Source organism: Phascolarctos cinereus, unplaced genomic scaffold (assembly GCF_003287225.1).
Source record: "Phascolarctos cinereus isolate Bilbo 61053 unplaced genomic scaffold, phaCin_HiC Scaffold_4;HRSCAF=312, whole genome shotgun sequence".
In the NCBI taxonomy this organism is placed as follows: domain Eukaryota; kingdom Metazoa; phylum Chordata; class Mammalia; order Diprotodontia; family Phascolarctidae; genus Phascolarctos; species Phascolarctos cinereus.
This window is the reverse complement of record NW_027555847.1, coordinates 658,368,031-658,386,625: the sequence shown is the minus strand read 5'-3', so window position 1 is coordinate 658,386,625 and position 18,595 is coordinate 658,368,031. Positions and strand designations below refer to the sequence as shown.

General features: G+C 42.9%; 1 protein-coding gene across 2 annotated transcripts in view; it reads right to left on the bottom strand.

Annotated features, from left to right (window-relative positions):
- The window catches only part of CARM1 (coactivator associated arginine methyltransferase 1), a 50,816-nt gene that overhangs the window by 23,403 nt on the left and 8,818 nt on the right, over window positions 1–18,595 (bottom strand). For both annotated transcript variants that reach the window (XM_078153910.1, XM_078153911.1), the window contains exons 2-3: window positions 1,669–1,794; window positions 947–1,053 (exon numbers count right to left, since the gene is read on the bottom strand). In XM_078153910.1, the coding sequence (XP_078010036.1) occupies window positions 947–1,053; window positions 1,669–1,794 (233 nt within the window). The remainder of the gene's footprint in view (window positions 1–946; window positions 1,054–1,668; window positions 1,795–18,595) is intronic.

The window sequence follows — 18,595 nt, the reverse complement described above, 5'->3', positions numbered from 1 at the left end:
TTGTGAACAGAAGAACCTCCACATGGCCAGCCTCAACACTGAAAACCAACCCAACCCGCCACAACCTTCCCCATTCAGACCCCCTGCTTCCTCCCCAACAAACCATGGAAGGAGCTCAGCAATGGGAACATGCCCAGGGTTGAGGGAGCATGGGCATCACTTCTCAGAAAGTCATGCTGGGGGCCAAGGCTGAACCATCCCTGTTAACAAACAAGGTGGTCAGACTGCTCTATTCACTGCTCTCTGCAGCTAAATCTAACTGGATTTCATCAGTGTCAGGATGGGGAGCCTCTAACATATCCCAGGCCACAAGGGAAAAGGAGGGAAAAAGCAATATACCTCTTAAGTCAGGAGGCTGGCAAGTATACTGGAGGAATACAACTACAGATCCTGGCGTTAGAAAGCACCCCCTTTCCTAAACTACCCAAGCCCTGGTTTCTATTTGGAGCCAATAAACTTTCTAAAAGAAAACAGATCTATCATAATATGAGTTCTGTCCTCAGAGAACCTGAGAAGCCCAAAAGAAACCTGGGTAATTATACAGGATTATGACTACGAACTAGAGAGCCCAGAACTTGAGACTAAATATCTTCCTGCAAAACTGATTAGTAAACAGACATGACAGTTTACAGTTCTAGAGCTCTTGGGACTAAGCATACCAGCTCCTGAAAGTTTTGCTACTAAATGTAAAACCATCATAATTCACAGGGAGGGCTTTGTGATGGAAGAAAACCAAGTGCTCAGGAGCACCAAATGCTCATCAAGGACTCCTGCAGGGGGCGGGGTGGGGAAAGATGACACAGAGACAGCCAAGGCCTAAATGACTATCCTCTATGGTGGTCCAGTTTCAACTGAGCAGAACTTTTTCCACCTTCCTAAGAAGCATCTACACCTGGGCCCTCCCTTTGGAGACCCCCAGGAAGATCCTGCCAGGTGGAAAACACACCTGGAAGTACTGCACAGCGGAGGATTCTTCTGTCCGCTCACTGAAGACGGAGCGCTCTAAGTTGTGACCTCGACAGGTTTTCAGAATATTATAGAATGAACAGAAATCTGAAAGAAGCAAAAACTTAATGTAGAAAAGAGGTCACATGTGGGAAACGGTAATGCAAACCAGAAGAAAGTGGCAATGGCATGTTAAAGGACCAATACATGGACAGGTTACTGGCAATGGAAAGGGAAAAAAAACCCTTCCAGTAGACCGCTGGTCATGAACAAAAATATATATCCATTAGATTCTGGAAAATTCTTGGCCACAGAATAAAAATTTTCACATCCACAAATATGATTTGAAAGGCAAAATCGTTGTAATTCCAGATACATGAGAACTTAGATACACTTAAGCATTCATTCTACTCTTTTTTCTTAGAAAGAAGAAAAATGGGAGATATTTAGCAGAGTATCTAACAGAAATCAGACGGAGAAAAACGAATGGTTCTCTCTGGGAATGGAAGTCTACTGGGATCCATTCTGTACAAGTCCAGAAGTCATTGGCCTTCAAGGTAAGACACTAGAAACAAAGAAGGGGAAAGAAGGACCCAGAATAGGGAGATACGAGGAAGAGGGCCTCATCTCTCCACATTCAATAAAGCCTTGAAGCAAAGGTTTGAAAAGGAACTGCTCCTGCTTGGCTCAGACCCTTCCTGGGCTGGGCAGCGAGGGACCTACCATTTGGCGTTGCAAACTGTATGAGGACGCTGTTACACCCCAGGGTGATGATGAAGGATTGCTTTCCCACTCGGCTGCATTCTGTTTCTCTGGACACAGAGCACTTAAACACACAAACATCTTCATCTGGAAAGAAAGAGAAGACACCAGCTTAGCTCCTTGCTCGAGGCTGGCAGCCTGAGGATTCCTGCCTTCCTATGCCTGCCCTCAGCAGCCCCTCCGCCCTCTCCATGCTAAATCCTGCCCATTGTGGAAGGCCTATCTCAAGCTGCAGCTGCTTACAAATGCACACCCTGACCACCGATAGCATTTGCTACCCATTATAGCCTCTATTTTCTGTTTCTGGGGATCTGTGTTATGTGTGTTGTCATATTTCTCACCTATGCTGTAATGGACCTACCCAATGGTAAATCCCTGGTATTTCTTTGGTATCATCCACAGTGACTCCTTCACCCTTTGGACCAAGCAGAGTAGATGCTCAACTGATCATCAGATTGCTGCACTTTATTTTCATTGTGCCAAGTGAAGTGTCCAGAGCAATCATACTGGAAATGAAGATCTTACACTTTGTTCACAGTGAAGCCTGAAGTAAATCCATTCTCCCTTTGTGCTTTAATATCCTCACCTGAATAATGAGAATGGTGGGAGAGCTGCTTGTCCTTTACAGGATAACTCTAAAGCTAAACTGATGACTGTGGGCAAAGTGTATCCATGGGTTTATGAATCATTAGGAAGCTGGTGTGCAGCTAGTCACAGATATTCAGTGTAGCACATGGAAGGCCAGCCTTGAACCCAGGGCTTCCTTCTTCCAAGGCCTGCCTCTGCCACATATTGGCTGTGTGACCCTGGGCAAGTCTCTTAACCTCACTGTGCCCCTCAGAAGTTCTGGAAGACAAGTTACAAACGGGCCGCCAATCTGCATCTCTGGGAGGAGTTCTTCACACCTCATATAAGGTAAATCGTAGATCTGGACCCAAATGACAAGATTTTCATCATCACTATTACTGAGCCCCCAAGTCTTTTCAGCTAGTGGGACCCTGCTCCTAGCTTTGAAAAGTAGCTGATGACTCTGAGGAGTCAATATTCTTTCTCACACACCTGATCCCAAATCAGCAAAGCCAATATGACAGGCGTCTTCCAAGGGATAGGACCAGAAAACTACTCTGTGGAGTGGTGGAGCCCCTAAAGGGGGAAGTTCAAAGCAGATAATGTTATCAAAAGCCAGTCTTAGGTGAGAGGAGGCAACTCTATCACCCAACTGGGGATGGAAGGCTGTGGAGGGAGCACACAGCATAGTTTATACCAGTCAGAGCAAGAGAATAATCATACCAGCTAACATTTACATAGTGATTTAAGGTTTGCAAGCACTTTCCAAATATCTCAACTGACCCTTGTAACCGCCCTGGGAGCGAGATGCTATTACTACCCTCATTTTGCAGATGAGGAAACGAAGGCAGACAGAGGTTAAATGACTTGCCCAAGGTCACAAAGCTAGTAAGTGAGGCTGGATTTGAACTCAGGTCTGCCTGACTCCAGGTTCAGAGCTCTGTTTACTAGATGCCTTCCAAGTCCTTTGGTAAACTAGCCTGAGTCATGTCCTTTCCTTTATAGGGCAGTATCCAAAGGAACTAAGATTCCAGTACATCAGCATCACGCCCACTGCTGGATGTGAACAATACCTCCTTTCAGGCTACAGAAACCTGCTCATGGATGATTACTAATCTTGCCAAAACAAAGGTGAGAAGGTGTGGCTGATTGATCACTTTTATACTGTGGCCTGCTACAATCCTACTCCAGGACCCTTTCCTCCCACTGCATGCCAGTTTGTTCTTACAGCAGTAGTTACCTGATATCAAATTGTACCAAACACCCCAGAACATGATAGAAAAGAAAGTAATAACCAATACCCTATATCCGAGATCTCACCAAGGCAGTAACTGTGCTGCTCCTGGCAACAGAAGAAGCAGCTCCCCTGGCTCTAGGCAGCCAGAAACACCATCCAGTCACGCCAGCCCTGCTGGTCTTGGGAGAGCACTCAGGCCTTCAACCTGATGTTCTGGCCCAAGCAACAACCATGTGCAGCTAACTGCATTATTGTGAAAATCTAAGTTTTCTATGGAAAAGAAAACCAGTGATCTTTTAGGATCCAGGATGGCTAGCTTCAGTTACGTTCACTTCCACGACTAAAACATACAGTAAAGAGCACTCAGCAGGGCCTGGCACATAGTAGGTGCTCAATAAATGTTTATCAATTGACAATACTTGAGGTACCAGGATGATCAGAGACTGAGTGTTAACCAGAAAATCTCCCTATTTCTAACACCCAAGCAATACATTTACCTAGTTTCTAGGTAGGTCAGACCGGAAAGGGCTTTGAATGCCAGATCCAAATGTCACCATGCCCCAACCAATGCCCTTCTCAACAGAATGTAAGCTCCTTAAGGGAATCGTCTTCGCGTTCCAGCTCCTCCCTCCTCCTACCTAGGATGTGGCCTGGTACACAGAAGGCACTTAACAAAGGCTATTTGAATTGAAAAGCAGCGTTACTACATTATAACCAAACCCCACTATAAAGTCACAAAACTGTGTAACAAAACAAAAACCCACTATAGCACCATCTGACTGATGGCCAACGTATAACATTGTTCCACGAAAACTAATGGTCCACATAACATTGTATATCCTAATAGCATGTGTTCACAGAACCAATTAATGATGTTAGGCCTGTACCTTCCATCTGCAGGATATTTTATAATTTTCAAAGTACTTTCCCATAAAGAGTATCCCAAAAGTCTTAAGGCAGTTTTTAGCTTTTGCTCTTTATGTCATACATAATGTACATAATGTCAACTGATTTGCACAACCCTGAGACAGGTAGGAAAGATGATCACCCTCGTCTTACAGGAGAAAAACTGAGGCTCAGACATATCAAATGACTTGAGGCCAGACGACCAACGAATGTTAAAAAAGGATGTTGAACCAGATGATCTCCATGGTCCCACTGTAGCTCCAAATCATGATCCAAGGTGAGTTCAGTGGTTACTGCAAAAACCTGGTTGGAGGTAAGGAGGGCCTGGTGGAGAGCGGGGGTTGGCAGAGCCATTCTGGAGGAGGAATTCACAGGGCTGAGCTGTTTTGGTGACTGCAGACTGTTCTGTATTTCATCTGTCCCTCCTCCCATTTCCCCCAGGGGCTGCTAACCATGTTACTCTACCAAAGTAAGCATGTTACCCAACCAGTCACACGCAAGTTCTGGTACTTCAATACACAAACAGGTCTGCAGGTTCTACAGAAGGTTTTACTAGGGTGCAGAAAGCACAATGCCAAGCCTCAATGAAAACAGGACTCTAGCCCCTGACACAAACATGTCTGCACAGTCCGTTCACGAGCTCGGGTCCCCAGCTTGAGCAAGAAGACTGCATGTGGAACCAAAGGAATTCCTGAGGTGGAAACACCCCATTTCAGACTTTTGACTCCAGTAGAGAGGAGTGCTGGGGGTAAGGGGGGATAGAGGGGAGGTTCTGTTTAACCAGAAGGAACAGCTAAACTGCATTTTGACAGGGGATGAGAAAAATTCTCCATTCATAGGGCAAAACCTTTCACACTTTTCAAAACCAAGTTGTCCCCATGGATCACACAGCTTTGTCCTGTATCTTCTCAGGGACATTGCTCATAAAGAGATTATATGTAACCTACTACTCTTTTTCATCCCAAACCCCTTCAAAGGGCAAGAACTCTATTCTCCTGTGGAAAATGGTAAAAGGAAGACCATGGGCTATGCCACTTCACAGGTCAAGCAAGACACTGAGACCCAGCTGAGCGACTGGCTGGTCTACCTGTATCCCTGGCACTGTGATTTGCATGTAGAAAACACTTAATAAATTCCCTTCTTCCTTTCCTTGCTTCCTTCCTCCTTCCCTCCCTCCCTTCTTTCTTTCTTCCCTTCCATAATCACAGAGCTAATCAACGTTGAAGCCAGAGTATGAAAGTCCAGACACTTCTGATTATAAATCCAGTGTCCCCTCTCCTATGCGGCACTGCCACCAAGACTGAAGGCCAATGAGGAGTTAATGTTACGTTTCTTTCCGCTCCTTTACATCTTCCACACTTCCTGAGACAGGATGCAGAGGAGCAAAGAGGAGGGTCCACAGGAATATCTGAAAATGGTCTGAGGGAAGCAGTTGACTTTAAAGCAAATTATTCAAGTGAAATGTTCTTCTGTGAACTTATTTTTTTTTCCTGAGAAGAAGCAATACTTGTCAGATGGGTGGGAGAAAGATGAAGAAAAGAACAGCCACCTATTCTAAAAACCATCTCCAGCATACATCTTTCTAGTAGGAAAAATACTACAGCAGCCATACAAAATAGAATTAAAGCTATTCTCTCTACTGACTTACAGAGGGGAAAAAAAGTTCTAGTCTAAATACGAAGCATTCTATTAAGTTTCCTACTGGCAGGGGAGAAAATCAAGCTGTCACCTTCCAGAAGAAAATACTCCCCAACCAGGGAAAAGAAAGATGAACCTCTCCCCAAAGTCATTAAAAAGGTAGGTCTTTGAGAAAAGCTGAGTTGCCAGAGCCTTTAATCATTCTCTAGTTCAGCCTCCCCTTTGGAGAGAAGAGGGAATTGTGGAAAGAGGAAGTGACTTGTCTAAGGTCACAGTGCCATCAAATGGTGGTGCCTCATCCTTTCTCTAGTGTTGCCTGAGAGCCAGGCCATCTCCTGGATCAATTCAAGACGCTGTGTGTTTGGCAGGGACTCACAAAGGGTCCTCATTCTTCAGTAGCACAAGGCCTTCCCATTTGGATTCATTTGGGCCTCTAACTTGGAGAAAATGATAGTTCGATAGTTCAGGTACTAAAAGACCTAGTGTTGACACCATACCTCCTGGTGTCTCTATAAAGTGGAGAAAAGGAAAGAATTCTAGACTCCTAGAATCAGAAGGAAGTGTCAAAGAACACCCAGGGCCTCCCCCTGTTTCTAGTCATATTTGCACTGGAACATCTCAAATTGACCTTCCTATTTAAAAAGTATCGGGAAGAAGCAGTTCTATCAGGAGTCCTGGACAGAGCCTTTACTCTATACAGAGATTAAATTCCAAACTCGAGTTTCTTCTGTTATAATTAAATCCTTTTTGGTTCTATCCTCAGTAAAGAGAAGGAACAGACTCAGAGAAGGGCTTATTTTAATAAAACCAAAAATGATTAAGTTGCCTCCAGACTTCTCTGTTCCAGGAGAAGGAATTTTCTTTCCTATAGCTACTTCTTCAGGTATCCCTTCCCAACATTTGGAACCATTTGTCCTTTCCTCTGAATTCTCTTCCAAGTTCTCTAAACTTTTCTAATTGGGCCATCCAGGGAATGAACAAAGTATTTTAAGACGACTGACCAACATGAATGTCAGGCTAATATAGCGTATGAGGGTTGGTTAGTTTTGTTTTTACTTTAAAAGAAAAGCAAAGGGGCAGCTAGGTGACTCAGTGGATAGAGCATCAGCCCTGAAGTCAGGAGTACCTGAGTTCAAATCCGGCCTCAGACCAAACACTTGACACGTACTAGCTGTGTGACCCTGGGCTAGTCACTTAACCCAATTGCCTAAAATTAAAAACAACAACAACAACAACAAACAGCAACAACAAACAAAAGAAAAGCAAAACAGGAGTCTTATACGTTGTTACCATCTCTGGAGTGGGTGGAACCTTCAGATGCTCTTACCCTCCGCTACTGTTTAACTAATCATTCCACTGTTTGTAACTAAGTAGTTTCTCCTCCTTCGATATACTGTACTTTTATCCTTATAAAAATGCAGCCTGATGTCCCACTCAGCCAGTTCTTTTACACCTGCAGACGAGAAGACTTCATAAATGTCCTGGAGCCAACATTACCCGCAAGGTGCCAGCAGACAACATTAGCAAAAGGAGCTAATGCTGACAGCTAGGAGAGGGTAGCCAGGGAAGGAGAGGGAGGGGTGATTCACCTATGCCATACTGGCACCTCACTGGGGAAGGATTAGTGAGACCTTGATCCTGGGCACTGCATTAGAGGTGCTTTTATGAGGCTTGGGGAACAAAATCTGCTTCTCATGTTCTAGTCAGCAGCTCTACCTTCGCTTCTGTACCTTCCCCCAGTCCAAAGAATTTACCCCACCCTGTAATTTAAAGGCTTTTTGCAAATAGCACCAAGGTACTATAGTACTAAGAACACCCCAGATGGGGCACCACCTGCCAGGGACAATGTGAATGCAGGAACCCTGATCCTTGAGCCAAGACACACGCTTCCTGAAGCTTGGGCAATTTCTCAAGGCATGGGACAGGGTGGGAATCAGAGATCACAGAGCTGAACTGGAATGATTTCTGTTACAACCCAAGTGCCTACAAAGAGGGAGGTTCCTGGTGGCTCGAGATCCTTGGCCCTGGCTAAGCCCAGGCTAAAACCCTTCTAGCCAAAGAAATACTGTTCTCACACTGCCTTTCATCTTTCTGAGTCCCTGGGACCAGGAGAGCCAAGGGGCCAGGAGGAACTCCAGAAGTCCCAGGCTGCCTCCCCCCACTCCCCACTCTCTGCCTCTAGGCTAGGGAAGAGAAAGGAGAAATAAAAGCATCTGTCAGAATCTGTCTATAGGGTGCTAGGATGGGCATTCTACAAATTAAACAGCAGCTGCCCTCGCCCTGATAAACCCACACTGTATGACACAAAGGGCTAAAAGGGTGAAAAGCTGCCACTACCAGATATAACTAACTTTAAACCGCAGGTCAGGTCTGGTTTTTGGTAGCCTCCTCCAAAGGCAGCGTTCCTATTCTGGCTTCTAAGGCTCACCTATCGCTGTTGCCAGAAGAACTGCATTCTGAAGAGATGCACAAAAGGCCCTGCCAGGTTTTACACCCTCTTAGAATTAAATTCACTATTTTAAAAGACACATCTCTATTCCAGATTTCTAGCGTAATTAAAGAGTGAAATGAGACCAACATGTCATTACAGGTTAAACTGGTTTTTTTTCCTACAGAAATTCCCGACTCCAAGAAAGCATCCAGGACGAGTTAGTAAACAGGATGATAGTTTGTAAATAGCTCTGATTATTTTTTCATCAGAACCTAAAAAAACAGTAATAGTGGTCACAGATATTACATTAGTCACTGATGAAACGTGGACGGTTTAAACCAGGAGTTCTTAACCTCTCTGTGTATGCGTCCTAGACCCCTGGTAATTAGGACTATGGATCCCTTCATAAGAAGGGAAAAGGACCAACATGTACACAAATATTTACAGCAGCCCTTTTTGTGGTGGCCAAGAATTGGACATGGAGGGGATGCCCATCCATTGGGGAATGGCTGAGCAAGCTGTGGTGTATGATTGTGATGGAATACTACTGAGCTATAAGAAATGATGAACGGGTGGATTTCAGAAGAACCCGGACAGATTTACATGAATCGATGGCCAGTGAAGTGAGCAGAATCAGGAAAACACCGTACACAGTATCAGCAACATTGTATGATGACCAACTTTGATAGACTTAGCTCTTCTCAACAATACGATGAACTGAAACAATTCCAAAAGACTCATGATGGGAAATGCTATCCACAGAGAAAGAACTAGGGAGTCTGAATGCACATCGAAGCAGACTATTTTCTCTCTCATTTTTTCCTTTCTCATTGTTTTTCCCTTTTGTTCTAATTCTTCTTTCACAACATGACTAACACAGATATATGTTTAATATGACTGCACATGTATAACCTATATCAGGCTGCACACTGTCCTGGAAAGAAGGAAGGAGAAAAAAAAAATTGGAAATCAAAATTGTATAAAAGTGAATGTTGAGGGGCAGATAGGTGGTGTAGTGGATAGAGCACCAGCCCTGAAGTCAGGAGGACCTGAGTTCAAATCCAGCCTCAAACCAAACACTCGACACTCACTAACTGTGTGATCCTGGGCAAGTCACTTAACCCCAATTGCCTAAAAAAAAAAGTGAATGCTGAAAACTATCTTTACATGTAATTGGAAAAAATAAAATGCTGTTAAATGGAGGAGGAAAGACTATGGATCCCTTCTCAGAATGATTTTAAATGCTTAAAATAAAATAGATAGGATTACAAAGGAAACCAATTATACTGAAATATAATTATTTAAAAAAAAATTTTTTTTTACTAGATCATGGACTTGAAGTTAAGAACTTTTGGTTCGAACATATCTTTAAAATATACCCCCACCTTCTAGGAGAACCACATGCAAAGCTGAGAGGAGGTGGAAACATCTCCCTACTGGACCCAGAATGTGTTCAGTCATCACCAGGTCAGCAGTGAAAGCTGATTTTAGTGAAGCATTTGACAAAGTCTGTCAAGCTGCTCTTGTGGAAAAGATGTCAAGGTATCAGACACAGGTCACTTACAATTAGGAGGATTTGAAACTGGCTGGTCAGACCCAAGAAACGGAGCACATCATGACTTCACATCATTTTGGAAAGGAGGTTTCCACTCAGTGGCCCTAAGGATCTCTTCTGTTTAACATTTTTATCAATTATTAAAGGCAGAGATCAGAGACTTACAGCAGGAAGGGACTTTAAAGATCAACACAATCATTTTATGGATGATAGATTGTTTATTAACTTTGTTAAAGACAAAGCTAGAAGAGATAGTTGGCATAGATGACAAAGTTAGGATTCAAAATGGTCTACCAATTAGAAATAGAGAAAAAAAGTAGTCTTACACTTAGGTTCAAAAAATAAACTTCCCAAGTACATGATAGGGGAGCTATGGTTAGAGAACAGTTAGTTAATCTGAAAAAGTTCTGGGTATTTAGTGGATCACAAAGTCATCAGTGAGATATGGAAGCCAAGAAAACCGCAGCAAACTTGGGCTGCAATGAGGAAGACAGTGTCTAAGACTAGGGAGGTGACAGTTCTGCTCTCTGCCCTTGTCAGACGGCCTGTTTTCAATTTGGGGCACCACCGACAAAGGAGTGTGTGTGTTTGGAGGGGTAAGTGGGATGACAAAAGGACTCTAATTCATTCCACATGAGGATTTCCTGAAGGAACTCGAGGATCTTTAGCTTAGAGAAAGGGACATGATAGTTGTCTTCAAGGACCTGAATGCTTTCCTCGGGAATGCAGACCAGATTTTTTCAGCCTGGCCCCAGAGGACAGAAGAGCAATAAATGGAAGTTAAAAAAGAGGCTGAGTGAGGCTTGCTAAGCAAAAACTTGCTCACAACTAGAACTATCCCAAAGTAGACTGGGCTGCCCCCGTTGCTTAGAAAGTAGGTTCTTGTGCACTGGAGGTCTCCAAGCAAAACCAGGTTGGATGACCACTCATTCATTTTGAGGGGATTCTTGATTAGATACAAGATTGGCCTGGATGACTTTACTATTCCCTTCCACTTCAAATTCTGTTCTTCCTAGCAAGAAATACAAATCAACTCAAGGTAGAGAAGCACAATAGCCCAATCTGCAATTCTAAAACCAAATTTTAATAAATCAGTTAGATATTTCAGGAGGTCAGAGACCAGCACAGGAGGGAACTCAGCAGGAGGTATCTTCTAAAAATGCCTGGCTCAGAAAAGGAAGATTCTAAAGGAGAAAAATTAAATTGAAGTCTAAAGCTGTTAACAGGGCTAAACACAGCAAGGGTTTCAGAAGCCTTTTGGCTGAGACTTAGGGAAAGGGAACTGAAATATTGTTTTAACTGTGAGTTACTTAGAAAAAAGATCAAATGAAAGCAGAATAAAAGCCTAGCTAATTTTTTTTTTAAAGCACACAATTCAATCACCAAACCATAGTCTCTCAGCTTCTCGGCAGCAAGGTGCTGCCTAGGAAAGCTATTAAATGCAAATTTCTCTCATCCATGGTAATCAGGCTGTCAGGCTGGGCCCCCTACTTCTTTGTCAGCAATAAAAGAGATGGCAGATGTGCTGGGGGTTCCAGAGACACTGAATGAACAGAAAGCTTGGAGAATAATTCAGCGAAAAAGAAGTCTCCCTTCACCCGCCCCCCTCCACCTTTATAACACACCACTAGATCCCAACCCCGTATCACATCGTATGACTGGGAGATTCTTACACTTACACACACACACACACACACACACACACACACACACACACCCCCCATACTCCCAGTAACCTCACTCTCTTAGATTTCTCAAATGGGAGGAGGAAATTTTTTTCCACGGAGACAGGATTTTCTTTCTAATAGAAGCGAATCACCATAGTTAACATTACCAGCCTCTCTATCACTGAGAGCCCATGTAAGCCTCCAGAGTTATCCTGCTCTTCTTAGGTGCTTTGGGCCCCAACAGAGAACAGGCCAGGAAATACCCAACAACTACAATTGTTCTGGACCTAAAGAAGGTGAAGGCTATTTCTTAATTATCTGTCTCTTTTGGTCTCTAAAAAATAGTTCAGATTATCAATAGGCAAATGTGTAATTGCAGAGGAAAAACGTGATGTTCTGACTATAAATCAACTGGAGAACAGCCCCAAATATCAGTCATAGCTGGCCATCAGGGCACTTTTATAAATTAGTTTGAAGTAAACCTTTCTCCCTGAACCTTTCCCCTTGCCCTACATTGGAAAAATTTAGAAGTCATGACCTCCTCAATTTTCTCATGTACTTCCAGGGCAAATCAAGTTTACCTCTTTAATCCTTCCTACTAGGCTACAGATGGGTAAGGGTTCATGCATTCATGCTTTTGTCTATTTGGTTAGAAAGGACATGGAATTGTTTCCAAGCATAAAGTTGTCCAGGAGAAAACTAAAGGAAAGAGTGAGAGTTCTTTTCCTCAAGAGGCAAGCCCCACTGCTCCCCAGCCTCGGCACTACTGCCTCAGTGTCCCTAGCTTATCACAGGCAGCTCCCAGGGCAATAAGGAGCCCCACCTTCTATCAAGGCTGGCTAGCAGCCAACCCAGTGACCCAGACCTCTAGCCTTTTTCCCTTTGTGGGGAAGGATATTTGAGCGCTGCTGTTCAGTTAGCACCATAGAATCTTGAAAGATTATTAGAGTTAACCATATTTTATGAACCCAAAAATCAGGATACCTGGCAAAAATATCTTTCTTTTTCTTGGGATTAGTCTGAGCCTAAAAAATTGAGGACTAACTCTGCAAACCATGGGGCAAATAATGCAAAAATAAGTTTCAGAAGAAGGCAAAAGGCTTGAAACTGCAGTGCTATGCTGACCATGTAGAAAAAAAAAAAGGGCTGAATTCTCCTAAAGGGGGAAGAGCTCCAAGGACTGTAGAAGGTATATACTCCTAAGGGACCTCTTGCCCAGAAGAGAAGGAAGCAAATCTATCTTGGGCCAACTGCCACATTGTGAAATAGATTTACAATGTTTATAATCTCTAGGGAACTGGATCCCATCTTTCTGTGCACAGCAGAACATTATTTACAAGAATTCCTTTTCTCTCCGGGGGACAGCCCCACAGATCAACCAAATACCAACCTTTTATTTTAAAGAGTACTCATTTTGTGCTAGCCACACCAGATATGTCGCTACTAGCAGCAGCCAGATGCCCAGCACCCATCATTTTCAAGGTCTTGCTTACTTACCCAAGGGATAGCCAAACAGAAGCCCAACCTAGTCTAGGACTATACTGGCTCTAATCAAAGAATAGACAAGAAAAGAGGTGACACTGGTCAGCACAGAGGAGACTGCAACTATATTCAACTCCAAGCTAGGATAGGAGGGGGATACAAAGTATTTAGTGAATGAAAGGGGATGATCTCCAAGGTTCCTTCTAGCTCTAAATTCCTTGAAACCTATGAATGATGGATACAAAGTAGTATGTCGGCCCCTTTCCTTCAAGAATACTTAAAATTTAGCTGGGGAAAAAGGACTCCCACATATAAATCGAGCTAAAAAGGTACAGTGTTACAGGAATTCTGAGGAGGCAAGTGGATAATCAGGGGGAAGCTTTGCAGAGGATTTTGGATTTGAGTTGGGCCCTGAAGGCTGCATAGGAAGGAAGTATGTAGAGATGAAGATGTTCCAGGAAGAAACAGGGAAAGGGAAGGGAATAAGCATTTACATAGTGCCTACTACATGCCAGGCACTGTGCTAAGGGCTTTAAAATATCTCGTTCGAAAGACTGGCATTAGCAAGTATACAGGGGCAGAACATGCAAAAGGCTGCTAAGAGTGCTGCCAGTCTGGCTGAACACAATATTAGAACGTAGCAGTAGGAAATAAGGTTTGAAAAGTGGGTAGGGCAAGACTACGGAGGGCCAAGTTAAGAAGTAAGGACTTTATCCCATGGGCAGTGGTGTGCAACTGACAGGTTTGGAGGGGAAAAGTTACACAATAGTCCAGGCATAGAAAATATTTCCACAGGCAGAAAGGCCTAGTAGATAGCAGACTTTCCTAAGTCAAGTCTTCTATTCATTAAGAGAATTTTTGACTGTTAGTCTATAGGGAGATACTTGTTTTCACCACAGGACCTGGGCTCTACCCTTCCCCCAATCAGATCTGGGATCACCACAACCTGTGAAATGCTTCTACCAAACATCTTCAGGAACCAATATCCAACCCAAGGTTTATTAAAGCGCTTTCTGATGCTTAAAACCAGCAGCAGCAGGAACCTGAACCTGACCCCTCTCCCTGAAATCGGTATCTTCTGGGCAATCCTACCCCAAGTTCCACCAGAAATGAAGTGACTCCAGATGTGGTCCACTAGACAACAAAGTTCTATTTAATATCATAATGGAATAAGTAAGGGCATAGTTCTTCAAAAAGGGTTTCCACATTATAGGAGCCTTAAGACAAAGGGAATTCCAATTTAAACCTAGAAATGTTTGTAAAAATATGCACAGAAAAACAGCATAATAACTAAAAGAGCCCAAATCTCCCTGGGGTGGGCTCCAAGCCCTTCAAGCCCCTCCTCCTATGTACTCTTGTCCATGCCATCCCATAAGTCTTCCAGAGTAGGTGGGTAGACAGACCCTCTGCCTACCTAATATGCTTTAGATCTTCCTCTAGTGCTTTTCATAGTTTGCAGATAGATCCCACTTAATGGGACACTCATTTTATTCTTGCTATATGACTAGCCTACCACCTTTTCTGTTTTGCTTCTTTTTCATGGCCCTGTGTTTCATTTGTGGAAGTATTTTTTTTTAAAAGCTTCCTTTTTAATTCCTCTTGAAATATTTAGAAATATTTTTCTCTAAAGCCCTTTCTAGATTCCTGGGGAAAAACCCCTTGGAAAGGCAGGTGATTGGTTGAGAACAAAAAGGCCTTTCCTGAGGTGAATGGAATAAAAGGCAATTCCCACTCTACTCCTAGAAGAGTTTAGCTACGGGTCTGCCACATGGAAAATGCCTTTTGCACTCCAGTGGAGGCATTCTCACACTCCTCTATTCAATTTAGATTCTAGATACAGATCTCTGGGAGGGACTCCATTGATTTCTTGAAGGGAGTAGTCTAAGAAGAAAGGATTGGGATGGCAATATGGTTGTTGAACTTCTGGAATATTAATGCAGGATTGTATTTTACATATTCTATGGTCATTTCCTTGTTCACAATTCTTCTAAATGTTACCTAAAACCTTCTTGGGGCAGAGAGTCATGTCAGAGGGCATGGGGAACTATGCCAGTTTGAATATCTCTCTTGAAGTTACAAATGGTTTGGATGTAGGTTGATGTTAAATTCAATAAAACTGCTTCTGGCAGACTTGAGCCTAAATCGAAGAACAAATGATCAATATTTATGTTTTTTCTTTGACAAGCGGGTAGGGAATTTTGGGTTGACGAAACTCTTTCCATCCCATGCACATCAGTAACTGTTCTGCAATGTAGAGTGAGAGATTTGCCTGGGTCACACAGCCAGTATAGATCTATCAGAGGTAGCATTTGCACCTAAGTTTTTTTTCTTGCCTTTATAAGGTCCAGCTCTCTATCTCTCCTATGTTGTGCTTCTCCTTCCTTTTCATACACGTCCTTGATGAATGCTCTTATATGTCATTTCTCACGTGCATACCATTGTTAGTAATAAGTCTTCTTATACCTACACCATGTCTTTCCCATGGTGACCCATGAACCAGACAACTATCATGGTACCTGACATCTTTATAGTATTTCCAGGTTTGCAAAGCACTTAACATATATTATTTCATGAAGAATAGCAATTTTTGTATTAGAAAAATAGCTGCAGAGTAGGGTTACTGAAGTGCCCTAGTACCAAGACTTCTAAATCTAAGCTAAGATAATCCTTAACCCAGGATATGTAAGGCTTATGTGTATGCCTCTCTTTTGGAATAACAGGAGACAGACCTCCTATATTCCATTAGACATGCCTATGTTGTGTGGCGCAAATTATTCAACTCCTACAAATTAGGAAAAATGAAACGTATTTTTAAGTATTTGTAAAGCCCCCCAATATCCACAGTAAGATAGGGAAGAATTTGCGCCTCTAGTTTTCTGAGGAGACAGAGAGATCAAGGAATAGGAATGAGGGTCACATAGAAAACGTGATAAAGCGGAGTCTGAAACTCAGGATGTCTGTTTCCAATCTTTCTATTATAACCTTACTTCCTTCTTTTTTTTGTGGGGAAAATGAAAGGCGTTCTCAGGAATTTCTACTCCTGGGCCTTAAACAAGATGACCAGTCTGCCCTGAAAAATCCTAACAATTCCACTGTAAAACTCACAAGAGCATAATTTCCCCCCCATTACAACACTCATCTGTTATGTTCCTTTGGCAGTTACTAATCAAAAAAATTATGTAAGTGAATATATTGTAGGTGGGCTTCTATACATAAAATGAATATGTATATTGCATATGTAACAAAACCAACTGAAATGAATGCTAGATAGAATGAGCCAACAATCTTCACAAAACAAACAAGGACAATAAGAAATCCAGCCTGGGTACATCTCTTGTCAGATGGTGTGACAGATGAATTTCTTTTAAAAGACAGTGAATAACTCGTGAAACTCAGGTCTTTCCTGACTCTCGGGAGGTGATCCCATCTTGAACTGATCTGTGCACATTTTCAAGAATGCCTTCAGTTGGATTCAAATTTGTGCCTTTAATCCCGAAGGACAGGAAGGCAAGAAGGCCTGCTCTTCTTCCGGCCTCATTAGCAATAGACCAAAGGGAAAAGGGGGCCTGCCGTTAGTCTACATAGAAGTCATCCACAGAAAGTGTCACCCAACACTTAGCAACCTTCCAACCAGCTTCACTTGAACATTTACAACTGTCCTTCAAAGTAACTCCAACTGTGCCTTTCAACCAAGAGAAGCAAGGAAATTTAAAATACCCAAACACACCCACACAATACTTAAGCACAAAAATGGGCTCAGGAATAATTATCAGTTCTTTAGACAATTGAATTTCAATGCCTGTTCAGTACACTCATTCAACACAAATCTGCCAATCTACAAAGTTAATCAGAAGTAAACAGACTTTGGGAGGTAAAAAGTAGCCCCTGAGAAGAGGCCACTTAGAACCTTCCACTCCTTCTCCAGCCAACCAGCTCAGTAGGTGTCAGAGAAGATGGAAAGATAAAGAAGACCATCCTTTTCACAGTGGCCAGCTCATTTAATTGCCTGCCTCTTAGAGGGCAACAAAGGCACCAGTAGTACTCAGACTTCAAATTCTACATGTGAGCAACATCGGAGCCTCAGCCCTACAGAGCTATCAGGTCCATTATCACAACATGTGGGTGGGACGCTGTGTTGTCAGAACTCTTGATTCACACACATTTCTTTGGACAGTCATACTTTCCTAATGATGGGGTGATGGGACCTGGACCCCTAAAAGGAAAAGACCATGTCTTTGAAAGCAACCCAGTCCCTGAATTTTCCCACACATTTCTCACCCAAGGCATTTGGTTGACCCCAGCCCACCTAGATACCTGACTATCCTTTCAATCACTCTCAGTCCTTTCACTATTGCACCTGGCCCACCCCAGGCTATTTACCACTCCTTAATTCCATCCAGATCTTTTCTCGGCCCTTTTTTGTATTAAGTATCAGTCTTACTCTCATTAAGTTGCAGAGTCATTAGTAATCTAGCCTGCACTATTGGCTTACCAATGAACCTTGCCACTTTGACTGGAAGACAGTTGAGTACTTGAATTCTTTCCAGATGGATCACCCTGTGCCCTGAAAGTTTGGGGTTCCCAGTAACCCCAAAGCGCATTACTATGGCACTTGGCAAAAATATTCCCACAAGGAGATAGAGACCAAAACCGACAATACCTTGGCTAAAGGAGGTGATCCAGAATTCCCTTTTCAAGGCAGAAGGAGACCTAAGTATCTATCCATATATCAAGTAATAAAGATTATCACGGCCAAGCTACAAGGACAATAAATAAACAATGGAGGCAAATTCTTTGGAAGGCCAAATTCGGTTTTCCCTGGGAATAAACATGCTGGAGTGGCATTCCTCAAAGAAAAGCAATCACTTCTTCAAATACAGGCTGTCTGACATATTCTATCAACTTTCATGGGAGTCTTGAAAACTGGATTTTTGTTCCAGCTCTGCCATTATTAATTCGTACAACTTTGGGCAAGTCATTCAATCTCTCTGGGCCTCAATTTCTTCCTCTATGAAATGATAAGACTGAAGAACCTTGATAAAGTTAGATGAACCTCTAAGGCCCCTTCCCTCTCAAGACTGCAAGGTCTTAGGTGCTACGTGCCACTCAACCCCCTTCTTACTCATCTTTACTGTGTAATCAGTATTCCTTTCATTATTAGGAAGCTCACAAAGACATGTGCATCCCAATGCTTTATGAGCAAGAGGTTAGTCTATGCTTGTATTAAAGGCGATTTGTCTTGGTCATAATTGCGCAAGTCTCTTCAATCTTGATATTTTGCCTGCATCCCCACTAGTAGGTTCAATGACGTAAAAAAAAAAAATAACACTGGTTTCACTACCTGGGACACTGTTGGTACTCCACAAACTTACCCTCCTGGATCACCAAGGGATCACAGAACAGTA